General features: G+C 36.7%; 1 protein-coding gene across 2 annotated transcripts in view; it reads right to left on the bottom strand.

Annotated features, from left to right (window-relative positions):
• The window catches only part of HIBADH (3-hydroxyisobutyrate dehydrogenase), a gene marked incomplete at both ends in the record, with an annotated part of 80,265 nt that overhangs the window by 48,906 nt on the left and 15,655 nt on the right, over positions 1–15,704 (bottom strand). For both annotated transcript variants that reach the window (XM_079538572.1, XM_079538573.1), the window contains one exon: positions 15,466–15,587. In XM_079538572.1, the coding sequence (XP_079394698.1) occupies positions 15,466–15,587 (122 nt within the window). The remainder of the gene's footprint in view (positions 1–15,465; positions 15,588–15,704) is intronic.

The raw sequence follows: 15,704 nt of genomic DNA, 5'->3' as shown, positions 1-15,704 counted from the left end.
GAGAAAATAAATAAATGGAGTGAAGGGGAGAACCGTACTCTGTACCAAAGTTCTCATAAATTATCCAGTGCTCATGGTGAGCAGGCTAGGCTACAATGCCACCTGGTGGCTTAGAAAACATACCAGGATTCTGTGTGAACAGAGCTTAATGGTTTGGAAAATATGCAATATTCTATAAAAATACCAAACATGGCAACAATGTTTAAGTTAATTATTTGCATTTCTTAGCTAACTAGTCTTTTTTCCTTTATTGTATTGCTTCTGTTGCAGTGTTTTATTTAGGTTTTAAAGCTTTATAATGTTCGAATCTAACCAGCTAGGATTTTACAGTTGTTTTAAATAATGAGTTGAACTTGCTGATGAATGTATTACACTGTACACATACACACAGCCTAATTCACATAACCATTAAAATTGAATTCTTCCCCATTTGAGGAAAAATCAGATGCAGCAGAAGTCTAAAAGGAGGGTTACTGAAATGCTTTGTAAAATTACACTGTATAATTAATTCCATAGTAAGAACTTTTTTATGGTGTGTGTTGGTGACCTTTTATTACCATCAAGTTCACAATGCTGGTGGGCTGCCTTTTAATCCCTCCGCAGACAAAGGCCCTAAATAAACACAGATTCCTTCCTGGGAAAAAGTCCTCTCTGGTTAAATGGTAAGGAAATGAGTAAATCATTAGTAATCTTTAAAGCCAAAGCTATAAACTCAAGTTACCTTAAGTTAAAATGAAAGTGTCCTGCAAGAGTTTCAAAGTTCTGTCACAGATAGAAATCTCCAGCTCTTGACTCCAGACTAGGCGCCAGCTGATAAACAAACAATTTAAGTCAAGAGCTGGAGAATTCCCAGCTTTTTCATTTAATGGCCTTGGCCAAGAGTATTTATTGCCTCCAGTTTTATTCTCACTTAGCTCTAAGAGGAAATTTAAACTCATCATTATCTTAAAGCCCCATATGGGCCACAGTCAACTCACCTGATAGAGCTCCTTTTACTCTGCACAAGTTCTACTCCCCACTAGAAGTGATGTAATAGTGTAAACTAATTAAAAGTAGTTTTAGGCTGACTTTTTAATAGACTAAATAAATTTTGTTCAATATGGTTTATATTCCCACTTTGGGCAGTAACGATTCCAAAAAGTTTAACTTCACAGTTTCCAGTCTAAGCTACTAGTAGTTTATTCCATAAAAGACAATTGAAACAAACAAACAAACAAACAGCCTTTTGCACAGGAGCATCCAGGTGTTAAAACAAACTCCTTTGGAAATTCTTTGCCATAAATTCATTCCCTGGCACCAAAAGATGCACAGAATTGTGAAAAAGCAGACTGCGTAACATTTCTGACACTTCTAACAAAACATCTCAGGAATGCTAATTCGTATGTAATTAGAACACTATATTTAGAACACTATATTTAGTATTTGTTCTGGTTTTAGAATGAAAACAAGCAAAAACATGGAGGTAGAAATTAAATTTTAACTAGGCACTGGTGGCTAAGCCAAGGTGTTGAAGGTAATGAGCAAATTCAACATGGAAATACTTTGTCCTAACAGAAGAGGAAGATAACATGATCCAGTGTCTCAGGCAACACCTTCCTTCTGTTCTAAAAGCTTATATAATACAGGAGGAGGTTACAATTCCTTAGTAGAGAATTCTAGTGCTTATTTCAACTCAGAGATTTTTAAATCCATCATGAATTAGATTCAGCACTTGTCATCTCATCTCTGACATCTTCCCCAGATAAAACCCATTGGTCTTACATATAAAGGTTTAGAATCTTTCAGTTAAGAAATCAATTTCACAATTGTCAAAGACAGAGAACCTTAGCAGAAAGTCTACCATTCCTAAAGGGTTAATGGAACTCAAACTTGAAGCCAGAAGGTTGTATTCTCCTCCCACCCAACCCCCTCCCCCAGAAATACTTTCCTAACCTGACTTGGCTGAAAAAGGCAATTAATTGTTCCAGTGTCTGCCAAGACTTCTTATTCCTTTAAAAATGCAGATAGTGTTTGAGACAGCTGGCTATTCCAAACCCAGGTAACACTCCTAAATGTGGAAAGAATGAGGGAACATGAATTATGATTAGTATCTTAAATGGATTTAAAACAGACAGACTGACAGACATCTGAAAGCTACTGTATTTCAAACATATATTATTTAAAAAGGAAAAGATGTTATCTAAATGTCTGCACAGCTACTCTAAGTATAAGGAAGCAGTTTAATGCAAATTGCATTAAAATGTGTAATTAGTTTTTCCATCTTGTTAGGAACTAAAAGCGCAGGCAATTTAAACACATGCACACACACAAAGCAACCACAAAGTGACAGACAAGAACCCTTCCGAGCCTGAGCCATTGCAATTCCTACAGAAAGTATTAATTTTAGGTCAAGTTGAGGTCACTGCAAGGCAGAGAAAAGAAACACTGAAGACAGTAGTCTGCCAAGTATCTGGCTTAGTACTGAGAACAGAAATGCAATTAAATCCTTATTTGTTTTTCTACAATACTAAGAACTCTAAAAGATACCACAATGCTAGGGAAAACAACAGAAAATCCAGAAAATTAATCTCGCATTTCTGCCAATGAAGAAGCTCACAGTAAGAAATTGCTGGCTGATCAACTGCACTTGGAGTCAATGTAATAAGAACATTAATCGCTTGCATAATAACGTGAAACATTCAAATATTATTAATTAATAGCTAAAACACTAATTTATACTTAGCATATATAATTTATATGAAGTTATGATTATACTGCATTAGTGTAATAATAGAAATTACTTTTAGAAGAGGCAGCAGTTCCTTTTATCTCGTGACAGTACTTCCATTATCACCAAATACAACAGATTGTCTTCTTATAACTTCTGGCTTATAGGACATACAAGTCACAGGATGTATTTTTAAGAAATAATCTCCTGTTTGAATAAACAGGGATACCAGCCTGTAATATTTTTTTGTGCACTTTTCAATAGTCATTCCTATTCTAGACGTACAGCACACAGGTTAGATGTGAGCCAATATTAGTAATTTCTAAATACTAATTAGAGGGTTTTACAAATGTGAGAATTAGCACAAAAAAAAATCAGGCAATCCTTCTGTCCTTTTCTTAGTTTGCTTGCTTCTATTTGTTTAAGAAAAAAGTCAAGAGTGCAACACTTAATACAGTGGCTTTATGCCTGAATTAAATTGCACCCTCCCTACCCTTGATTTTCCTGCAGGTTAAATACACTGGAAGCTACAGAGTTCTCTCCCATTATAGTACTTATTCATATTGACTGTTACATTTATTGGTTTCCACAGGGACTGTGTGAGGCAAAGTAATCAAGTGCTGAACAGATCACATCCCAAATTTTACCATATACACATTATAGAGCTGTCAGAAACGGCATCCTCAACTTGGGAAAATTAGAAAAAAACATGCAAGATTCAGTTGAAGCAACGCATGCAAATGACCATGATTAGGTAGATAGTTTCTTAGAAACTTGGCAAAGCTGCAGACAAAGTTGTATAGTTTCAGCAACCTACATGAGCATTAGGAACTATGCTAAAGCCACACACCAATAAAAGAAACACTCCTAGTTGCTTCTTTTGCAACTGCAGTCTATGCCAGGTACTTACAGACAAGTACCCTTCAGCTAATAAACCTTCTCCAGTTCTCTTTCTCCCATGAAGTGCTGTATATTCTATCACTGGAAATCCAGGGCAACATTCAGAAATTAGAAAACATGCTTTATTTCACGAGCCAATGCAGGAGATACTCAAGTCATTATAGAATCAAGTAACAGAGACTCAAGAATGCTCATTCCCAGTGTGACCTCATTACAAACAGCAGAATACATAACACAGAGGATCAGGGAAGAATGGACATGATTTCTGCTTGAGTTATAGAATTAGGAGGTGAGGGATTTTAAGATGAATCCAATATTGCTGTACTGAGGAGACACGAATACAGTAGTAACAAAACATAACTTGTCCAACACATACGATTCCGCTTCAAAATCACATTTGCAGAAGACATTGCTTTGAAAATAACCATAAAACTGTGAATCCATACTATCCCATTTCCAAGAAAGGCAAAAAGGAGCAGAAGGCATTGTGTCAAATTATACTTCGACAAGGTTTAAATTACATATCAACAAGACTAGATATGAAAAACAAAACAATAAATCCTTGTATGTAGGTGACACCAAACAACAAATCCTCTGTGTGTAGTCCAGGATGAAGGATATTTCCAAATAATTAATACCCTTAGATGTACTGATCCCCTTATTGCTGAACTACTTAAAAAAAAAAACAACAAAAAAAAACCAAAAAACCCAAAAACCCTCAGATCCAGATGCTTAAAGGGTTTTATGCTACACTGGAGCTTTAGAGCTGTACTCGGTCACAGGCTCACCTATAGCTACTTCTAATGATATGGGATCCCATGACTGCACATAGCTTAAATTTCTTGATTATAAGCAGTAAAGAAATATCAGTGACAACATTACTTAGTTTTGATAGTGAAGTGATAACACACCTTGTGACATCTGCTGCACGAGGAAGCTTCTGTTTCCAGAGTACAAAACTGAATTTGGTGGGTTTTAGCCTTCAGTGCTTTTAAATATTAATGCCAGTGATTTAAAAATAAACTAATAACATTTGAAATGAGCTGTCTGTAAAACATTCAACATTTGGAACACTTAGGAATTTGTCAACATCTGGAGCCAGGAAAAACAAACACAAACAAACAAAGTCTTGAACGCTTCAGTGGGATCCAGTGGCCCACAGTTCAGAAAGCTGCTGATACTTGTCTCCACAACTAATTTTACCTTTGTCTTATTGACAAGAATACAAAAGCAGACAACAAAACACAAATCAGTTTTATTATGTGTTTGTCCAATCAGTAAAAATTACTCTACTAATCCGAACGCACTACCTGAAATAGATGACCTCAAAATGACGAGGACACAAGAAGTTGCCAAACCACATATCCTCTTCTCACTTTGTTTTCCATTCAGTAGCTTTTTCTTCTGTGTAATTCAATAGAAGAGAAAAAAAAGCTATTGTAGTTTGCTGCTTCTTGCATAATGTGATGAAAGAACTGACTCAAAGACTTGTTTTCTATTCTCAACTGTATTATTTGGTCTAATAAAAGTTTGTCTCTCTGTACGCAGTCCTCCTCCTTTGTATTCTTAAACCACCATGTAAAAGAACACTGGCACTGAGTTACTATGAGTGCTACTGAGTCATTATAGATATGTTATTTGCGTGGCAAGAATTTAATTAGCATAATACTACAGTACTTCGGTAAAAATTTATTACTAGAAGGAGCCAAAATGCCTCTGTGGTTCAGCATTTAGGAACATGTGAAACTGGTAATGCATACCACTTTTAGACTTAGAGGATTAGTGCACCCAAGTAGTAATTCACACGCATCCCACAAGCAACAGCAGAGCCATGGCAAATGCCACTCTTAGCCGCATAGGGCTATATTTGACTGACAACTGCATTTGGCCTGTCTTTTTCCAATTAAACCCCATCTGTTTGCTTTGCTGGCTTCAGGCTTCTCAACAGAACATCTACAGTATGTTACTGCATCCACTTCCCCCAAAGTGTTTGATGCCAGAAGCCTGGAGATGCTTCCTCGAAACACGTTGTTGGGAGAGGCAAACAAGATGGGTGTGTGGGTGGGAAAGGATGTTTGGCATGTGAGTACTGGGAGTGACTTGAAAGAAAGCATGGTTTTAATAGCTTTGGCACATCCACGGAAGGGTTAAGTGCTTACCAAAAAAAGGTAATAAAAGCACCATTTTTCTTTCATTATATAGTCTGACCAAAATGTTTCTGAAACCAAAATTAAATGTTATGATCCCTTCCATTCCCCAACTTCTACGCTCAAAAATAAAGAACGACCAAACTGATTTAAATGAAATCCTGTACAAGAATTTGTGCTTGGATGAAAATGGGGCATTTGAGCCTGAAGCAAAAGTAAAACCACCAAGTTATAAACTTCTCAAAGGGAAGGTTTATAATGGATATGCCAACAGACCCTTAAATATAGTGGAGCTGTTAGATGCCAACATATATATAACTTTAGTTTTTGTGGTCAGCTAATGATAAAACAGATACAGTGCAAATGGATACAGTAGAGTTCAGATTCAGTAAACAGTAAGGGCCAAGAGTGCATGTTTGCATTTTTAAACAAGTATAGTATAGATTTGATGCTGGCTCTGAAAAAGCCTATAAGGGACATATGGACTTTTAAGTAGTACACAAGCCATATTCTGAATTCTTGAGGCCTTGTAAAATAAAACCTACTTAACAAGCTTTGCTACCTACTGTTTCAATCCTCTAAGAGTCCTTTAACCATTTTACCAAAACATGCTTCAATCAAATTTAGTATAACTATCTGCTAAGGAAAACAACATGCTAAGTAAGTATACATAATCACCTTCCCTAGTATGAATTGCTAAGCATACTCATACAGTGCAAAAAAAGTGTCAATGACAGAACAGTAACAGATCTGCCATCTTTTTTATTACATGTCAGTTACTTCATCACTAATAGAAATGCCTTCCTGTAGCCCCGTTCTGTTCAGCACTGGAACATGTGTGTGCAGTTATATGTCTGTTGGCCCTGGGAAACATTTATTGCATTGTTCCACAGCAGTCAAGCCTTACATCTTATGACACGTAAAGGCAGTGAGTGATGCTATTAGCATTCACTGTGGAACTTCAATCTTGGAGCAGGTGGGAGCACTCAGAAACAGCCAGGATTCAGGCCAAAGCTGATGAGAAGATGCTCCAGCTTAGGAAGTTCTCCCGTTTGCCAGATCCAAATCAGCTTCTCATTTGGTCTTCCACTACAAAAATCTTCACAGTGCCCTAGTATCACCCCTAACTTCCCACTAATGTAAGCCCTAAGATGAAAATGTCTAGAGATAGGAAAGCTCTAAAATAAAGCTCCGTTACAACAGGGCCTCCTGCGCTGATAACGCACAAGCAAAAAGGTTCTCACCCCCACCTGCCAATTAAATTCTCAAGGAGAAATAAAAATATCTATTCTTCCACCATATTCAACACATTATTCAGGGAAAAGATTACATGGCTGATCTCTCATACAGTTTTCAGGCCATTATCAATTGTAGCAATTTGGGAAAATAGATTAATATCAGACAAACATGAGACATCAACCAAGTCTGAAGACGTCACCACATATAGTCATATACCTGCATGTACTATCCGTAGTTAAAACCTGAATTTATGTTGATTACTGAGAAGTCTTGAATTTAAGCAAAACCAAGAGATCTAACAAACGAAACACAAGCAGAACACTCCTCAGCTCAAGTAATCTTCTCTGTACTCACTGAGGCAAGTACATGAACAGCCACAAGCCATGCACTCCTACCATATATTCTCAGAAAGCAGATTGAAAACAAAAAGACAGCAAAAAAACCAAAACAAAACAACACGTTTCTGACAGCACATTTGCAAAGCAGCTAGGATCTAATAGTTTACAACAACTCAAATAAAATAAATGAGTAATCATGTCAGTTTAATATTATTGCCAATGATCTGAATTACATATTAAAAAAGCCCCAGAAGTTTACGAAGAGTTAAATACCATGTAAAGATAGCATCAAATCATTATGTGATTTAAAATACATAAAGGACTTAATAAAGTGATACACCATGTTTTACACTTCCAATTTTACTGGAGATGAATTCAATATTTTTCCACAGTTCCTCTTCAGCTAAATTAATTACAAGAACAAAAGAGGTAACTACATTTTAAGAGTTAAAGTTGAAGACCAAGCACAGCACAGCAAGTCACTTTGTTTCCACTTTGGGTTGCATGCTGTGCTTTGCATTAAGAGAACCGTAATTAGAAACTCTATCTTTCCAGTTCAGGAACTCATTTGTCCTCTGCATTAAAGGAGATAGAAGGAGTGAACTAACAGGATTAAATACCGTTGAAGACGCTGAAAGGTGAACATTTACACAGTTTGTGTGCTCACACCTGAATTCTAACTGCATATCAACAGTGAGAGACCATACTGTTTTTCTTATGCTTTTGTTTTGTTATACAAATCACAGACTCCTTAAATGTGGCTGAAGCAGAAAGTATTAAGAAATCTTGTTTTTACCATGTGCTCTTTCAGAATTAATCAAGAACAAAAGTTTAATCTGTTGAATTGTCTCAAAGCCAGCAATACTAAAACAACATAAAAATTGAGTAATATTCAGGTATTCGTTTGAAATACAAAGGGAATTACCTTTTTTCCCCCCCTCTTTAATGGCACAACTTAAGAAACCTGTCAGAACAAAGATGCTCTCCACTTATAAGGCAATTTTCTACAAGCTAGCAACTTACAATGATTTTCCCATCTAAACCCCCCCACCTCACTCCACTCATGACCATGATTTTTAAAAACAGAAGTAACTCATAACACTAACATCATTCAGACGAGGGGTAACTGAAGATCAACCTTCCTTTCCTCCTACTGATCTTGATTCAGCCATTGAAAGAGACAGTGAACACTGTACTTTCAAAGACCAGCCTCAAAGGCCTCTGCACCATTGACGAAGGGCAGCTGACCCAACAGCAAAGTCTCTCCTACCTGCTTTATTCCTTTCCTTTGAAATAGTGTGCATTTAATGGGGCTAACAAAGGAGTCTTCTTCTCCTTTAAGCAAAAAAAGAGCAGTTTCAGCCTGAAAGTGTCCCAAGACACTGGTTCAGGTTCTTTGGGATATTAACATTTCTTCTTATGTGTTCAGTGTAAGACTTACTGATTTGTTTTGCAGAATAAGACAAATTAAAGCTTGCCATTTAAGTCTTCAGAGGCCAAATCCACTTAACCAAGTCAGTTTCTTTGGATTGGTGTGGGATTATATTTTTTGTTTAAACAAGAGGAAAGTTGCACCAGCAAACTGAAAAAGTACACTGGCAACACTGAATTGTTGCAAGTACAACAGCTTTTAATTAAGACCAGAATAAACTGCGTTTTCTCTAAGGCACCACAGGTGCTTGCAGCTGGTGAGGAACGTCCTCAAGGTGAAGGCTGCAGTGAGGGCGTAGTGTACTTCTAATTCTGCTCTGTGCTACCTGCTCCACTTTATCCATCTAGCTCCAGTGTGCCATGGTGTTGGGCTCATTCCTGGTGTGTGCCATCCACTTTTAGTGCAGCAAAAGTAGGATTCAGAGGGAGACAGGGTGTTACTAAGAGCTGGTGCTGGTCATCCCCACCATCCCAAGCACAAGAGTTGTGCTAAGTTCCTTAACAAGATGAAAAAAACACTCTTTGAATCACACACTATGTAATGAGCAAAAATAGAAGATGATGCTCATGGACATTTAAAAGCAGAACAAATCTGGCAGAAAGCTTCAGAGTCATCAATGCATTCCAGAAACATTTCCAAACACCACCTGTACCTCCTTAACTTTAAAAGTTCCCTAGAAGAAGTAAATCTTAAATAAATAATTGATTAGTTTTCATTTCCCAGGACTTACAACTGGCTGAAACTTGAAGAGCTTTCTTATTCTGTATCTCTCTCTAAATGCTTGATGGGATGAACCACAAGTAAACAGAGGAGCTATTATGAAGTCAGTAATAGTTTACATGCAGCCATGGGTATTAGAAGCAGTTTTATTGAAAAAAGGAATGTTGGCCATAATTCCAGAGTTATCCCTTGCTCTTTTTCAAAGAGTGCCACAGGGATTTTCAACTTCTATCTGGACAATTTTCTTTTAACTGTTTTTGAGCACCATGCGAGTACACTACTGAATTGTAGACATTAGAGATGGAAAAAAATGTATTAGATCATGTAGCCATCCCTCCACCAGTTAACAATTTTTCCCTACAGAACAGTTCCTAGCACTTTGCCCAGTACTGTTTAAAGCATGTTGAGATGCTTGGCTTTAACCATCCCCTCTGGAAAGTTATTCCACAGAGTGTGAAGAATGTTGTTAGGAAGTTTTTCCTGGTAGACACAGCATGCATTTTTCTTTCCTTAATAATTTCCAAGCCACTATTCCTGGTTATATCCCATTGGGCCTGCCTGAATAACTCATCTTTACACCTTTGAATAAATGGAGACAGATATGTTTCCCTACACATGGGTCACTAGTTGGCCAGACTACATACATTTTCAAAGCCAAAATATACACTGTACTTTAATAAAAAAATATCAGTCATTCCACCCTTTAAGTCATTGTAGGAATGATGACTCTCTCCACCCCAGTATTTCAGATGACACCCCCAATAAATCTGTTTATTCTTGGTTGGTTATATACTATCTTTATTTCCATTTTGTCGAGAATGTAAAGAAGTGTAATGCCCACAGAAGAAAAATACACTCAAAGTCAGCACATCAGTAATCAAAAGAACTAACCCTTCTGCAATGGAAGCTACTGCCAACAAAGTGATTTCTGCACAGGGTTTATATTTCCTCAGAGTCATTTTGACAACATGTATATTTAAGATCATCACTCCTTTCCCTCTTCTCTCCAAGGAAACAGACTTCTACTAAAGAAGTTTTATTTTGACAAAAGTTGTAAAAGTTTCAAATATTGCATAGGTATTGGGAATCAGAAGCTTTTTAAACATCTCAGATTTCAAAAGCATTTCTTTGTTGTCATTTCAGCCTCCTTCAATGACAGTTAGCCTGATACTTCTCCATCTGTTGTCAGTTACTTCCTGCATGAATTTAGCTTCATGTATGTTTCAGAAACTCATAACATTTTCCATAATACCTTAACATTAAAAGATTGCACACTGAATTTTTATTACCATCCCAAAATCACAAAGCTTTGCAACAAAATGATTAAGATCAGAAACATTTGGCAAGAATGTAAACAGAGAAACTGAGAAGCAGAAGTAGTGAGGTAGAAGTTCCATACTTGGGAGCAAAGAGAACATTGTGGCAAACATGAATATGCATATAAGGGATTTAAAACTAAAGCACAAATGCAGAAATAATGATGCAGGCTACTTGACGGTGTTTCAAGGATTGTAACATATTCCAATCACCTCATCAATAGGCCAAAAAGGCAAGTACTAACAAAAAACTCCCCACCACTAAATACAGAGAATTCCTTCTTTCATGTCTTCCATGTAGTAAAAAAGTACACCATCTGTCAAGTTAGAGATGTTACAATCATTGAATCACAGCATGGTTAAAATTGGAAGGGACCTCAAGAGCCAACCCACTTCAACATAGTGCCAAGGGCAGCGTTGCCCAGATCAGGATGCCCAGGGCCCCATCCAACCTGGCCTTGAACACCTTCAGCAGTGCAGACTGCTCAAAAAAGCTGTGGATGTTTTAGCGTCTTGCCAACCTCTCAATGAGAAATCTGACATCTAATATAAATGTCACCTCCTTTACTTTAAAACTGCTCCTGTTCAATCAACTAACCTAAATCAACTAACCAATCAACTCCCATGAATTCATAATATTGAATTTCTCTTTAAAAATGCATAAAGCTCAACAAATACAGAGGATCCAACCTGGGAAAGTCAGTTTGAAGAGCAGTTCTACTGAGGTTCTCCAACAAAGGACAGATCTATAAAACCAGCTTTATTATGACAAACCTATCATTGATGCTTCATTAGAAAATATTTTATAAGCCAAGAGCTGCAGCATTTGAATCACTTATTACCATTTTAAGACAGTGAAAAATATCTTACAAATAATCTTTGCAAGCATACACAGACATACTCCTAACCTCTGTAAGTCTCTGCTTCTGTTGGAGATGACACCACAGTGATCCTTCAGTGTTAGGGCAAGAGAAACATTCAACAATTTCTAATTGGCCTGTTTCACCTTTTCCATCATGTCATAAATTACACCACTGATACACATTCATTTCTCCAGTTTTGAAATTGTGTCCTTATTCTTCCTTAAAAGAATAAAATCTCAGAACAACAACGAGATCTCCACAGCATTTCTAGACATTGTTTTACTTTGCTCCACGCTAAGGATAGATCCAGCTGAACATAAGTAAGCCTGCAACTCATTCTTCCAGGTCTCACATTTTACTCCATTATCAGTCACCAGAATTCTCAATTTGTCAGTGTTTTTTGTAATATTCCTTCCATCTCTTAACAGTTAGCTGGGGCTTATGGAAGCACTACTGCAAGATGAAATAATTTGAAGTGACAGCTGGATTAAAAACTCCAACCCATGGTTCCTACAAAAATGTGTTTATTGCCATTTTAGCATAGACTCCGCTTCTCTAAGACAGCTCTTGTTAACAATTAGCAGTGTGACATTTTCATGGATTTCTACCTTGGCGAACGTAGACGGCAAGGGGAAAGAGCTATCTAAGTTTCTACAGAACCATATCTAAGCAGCTTTCAGTTATGTACTTGTAACTTCAAAAACATAAAAGCTAATCAAGCTGATACATTTTCCAGCAAAATGCAGCACAACATATTTTGGACCAAACAGGAGCTGACAGACAGTATCTGAACACAAACACTGCTTAAAGTGAAGAAGATACCACACTGGAAATTAAAAGCAATAATCCACAAACATTTTATCCACTGTACTTTAGACAGTCTGTATTTTGTGTACTGAATCCAAACAGAGACTGATGTTACAGTTTGCAGATATGTGCAAAAAAAAACCAAACCAAACACTAGAAAAGTTTGCTCTGAACTGCACAGTGAGAATTAAACTTTCAGTGAGAAGACTAACTTGACCCCAATCTCCAAGTCTAAATTTAGACCTCTTGCTCAGCCAGTACTCCGTTTCAGTGGCAACGGAAGTCAGTTTTAGATATGACTGTGATAATTTGTGCATTAAAAGCCTTTTACATATACAAAGTTGCGGAATCTAATCTTAAAAAAAATATATGTTTGCTCCTCTAGATTTAAAAAAAAAAATTAAACTTGGATTATGAAGACATCTTCTCATTCACATGCACTCACAAAGAGTTCACAAAGCAGGACTGCACTGAAAGCTATGACACAGCTTTCTCACGGGGACCAAGGGATCCTAATCCCAGGACAAGCAAGTGCTATGTCTAAACAGCATTAGCAGCATAATCTGCATGCATTTACTGGGATGCAAAGTATTTTCCAAAGTTAGTCAATGCAAAATAACACTACAGAATGAGCTACATTAGCTTCCACTTAATGGGTCTTGACCATAAGCTGCAGGTAAATTCTATAAGCCAATCATATGAATAGCACAGCATTACTATATTGGTAGCACAGGCCCACTTGAAAGAGATCAAGGGAAAGAATCTTTCAGGAGTAAGGATGCAAGCAAGAGCCAGATTACAGTAGCTATCTTTAGGCCTTAAAACACTTTGTTTGCAGTGTCAGAGTAAGAATAAAAATCAGTAGTATTTCTCCATGAAGTTAATAGATAAAGCTATTTTCAAAATATTATTTCGTTTTTGAAATAGTTTCATTACAGTGCAGATTCACACTCATGTCCATTAGGCATGCCCCAAATACTCAAATACACAAGTGGAATAACCTGCCAGTAACAACTAGCAAGCTCACAGGTATAAAAATGACAGCTAGGCTCACTAGGTTCCTTTCACCCTACACATTCTCTCATTGATGCTCCTGCCAAGGCTATTGCATTTTACATTGACGGAAGAACATCTGTAAATACACCAAATAGCACACTTTCTCCCTCCTTCAGAATATCACTTAACCTGAAATTCACATCAAACAGCAAATAATTTGTATTTAGATGAACCACTAAACACCAAAACAGCTATGTGTATTCAGACTAGTCAATGGCATTGTGTAATATAAACCCAGTCTCAGCACTAACATTTCCCAAAGAAACAAAACCCAGAAGACAGCTAGAGTTGCTCTGGAATAAAACTTTACTTTCTTTATTTGTAGATTCAGCATAATCAGCCTTTAAGCAAAAAATTATAAGTAAAAACAGGCTACAGATGTGTACCCCTCAAAAAAAAAAGTAACTCCCTTTAGGTATTTGAGGGAAAGGGATTGAAGAGAACCACATAAAAGACATCAGAATTGCCCAAGGAATAAGAATAAAGCTATGCTATATTTAGAAGAGGATCAGATATAAACATGCCACCCACAACATACATTTCTCCATGGTTTTTATTCCTCTGCAGAGAACTTATTTAACTTTACAAAACAATGTCTAATATTTTGGCTGTGAAGAAGAATCTCGTCTTCCCCATTGTGATCTCGAATATCCTTTGGCTCTTCCTACTTCGTATTCACAACAGAATTGAGATGAATATTTTGATGTCTAGTATGTTACCATATCCTACTTCAGTTTTCACATGAAGATTAAATAAAATGGTTAGGTTTTGATCCTCATCTACACTCATCCTGATGACCTGAAACATCAGCTGTACACTTTCTAGTTTGTTCATCGTGCCTTTGATAAATGACGTAAAACCAAATTCTCTCATACTCCTACATTTTTATTATTTCAGGTGTAACTATTTGAATCATCTTAATTAAGACAGTAAAATAAAACTAATTACATTATTATTATTATTATTTTTTTTTAAGAGTGAATTGTGAAAAAAGAAACAAGATTTTCTCATACAAAATGAATTTTCCTCATCTTCTAATTCAAGGAGTTTCAGATAATAATTCAGCAACAACAACTAGCTATGGTTCTGCTTTCAAAACTTTGATTTTATGCTTCTGCTCTCTTTCATCCACAAAATGAAAGACTTCCCTACTCTAAGTTATTATTATTATTATTATTATTATTATTATTTTTACAATAGATGCAGTACTCAGAAATCAGTAGTTAGCAATCTCCAGCTTCAAGAATAAACACACACACACACACACTTCAACCATTATGAATCGGAGGAAACCTCCTACTCTCATTTACTGAGAACGAAATCCTCTTTTCTCCTTTCTCTTAGCTTTAATTTATACAAAATAGAACTGCCCAACAATAACCAAATAGCTCTGTCCTAACAGACATAAACACATGGAGACTGAAGTGATGTGAACACCTGCATCAGAACACAACTTTCTGAAGGAAGCTAAATGAAAAGGACCACGCAACTTGTGAAACTCAGTTAATCCGGATCTATCACAAAAGCAGATTCCTAGAGGTAAAAACATTCCTAAAGCAACTTAAACACCAAGCTTTCTCAACTGCTCCAAAGTCTGAAGTACAACCACATGAAAGAACAAAAGATACACTGCACTGGAAGATCTGGTTTATCAGCCTGTGGTTCTTAACTGCTACAGCACTGCCTTCAGGCAAGAGATGACAAACAGAATTGTGCCTTGTTTCACAGAAAGCATTAAACTCTTTCCACAGAGGTAAATATCTGTCCATGACACAGGAAGCAGACAACATCATCTTTAATGTAATGAAACAAAAAAGAATAGCATACATACAGCAAGAAAAGCAAACCCGTACTAACAAGAGCACAAGAGCGCAGAGCGGCAGCTAAGATTGCTAACAAGACAAGACATCCAATGAGGTAAACTGTTAATGAAGACTTACCTCCAGAAACTGGTGCATCCATGAAAACAGCTCCCATTTTTTCAACTGCTTTAGCCAATTCTTTTGAAACAGTAGGGTCTATAGTACTGGAATCTATTAATAATGAGCCTTTCTTCACTTTCCTAAAATAAAGATTAGTTATTAAATATCTGATGCAATTACCATGGCAGTGACTTTTCTCAGCACGATAAATACGCATTTTTTGTACGCTAGTAATTGAACAGTTTTAAAATCCACTG

The sequence above is a fragment of the Tetrao urogallus genome (genome assembly GCF_951394365.1).
Source record: "Tetrao urogallus genome assembly, chromosome: 7".
Classification (NCBI taxonomy): Eukaryota; Metazoa; Chordata; class Aves; order Galliformes; family Phasianidae; genus Tetrao; species Tetrao urogallus.
Note: the sequence above shows the minus strand (reverse complement) of the source record. Positions and strands in the feature narration are given on the sequence as shown.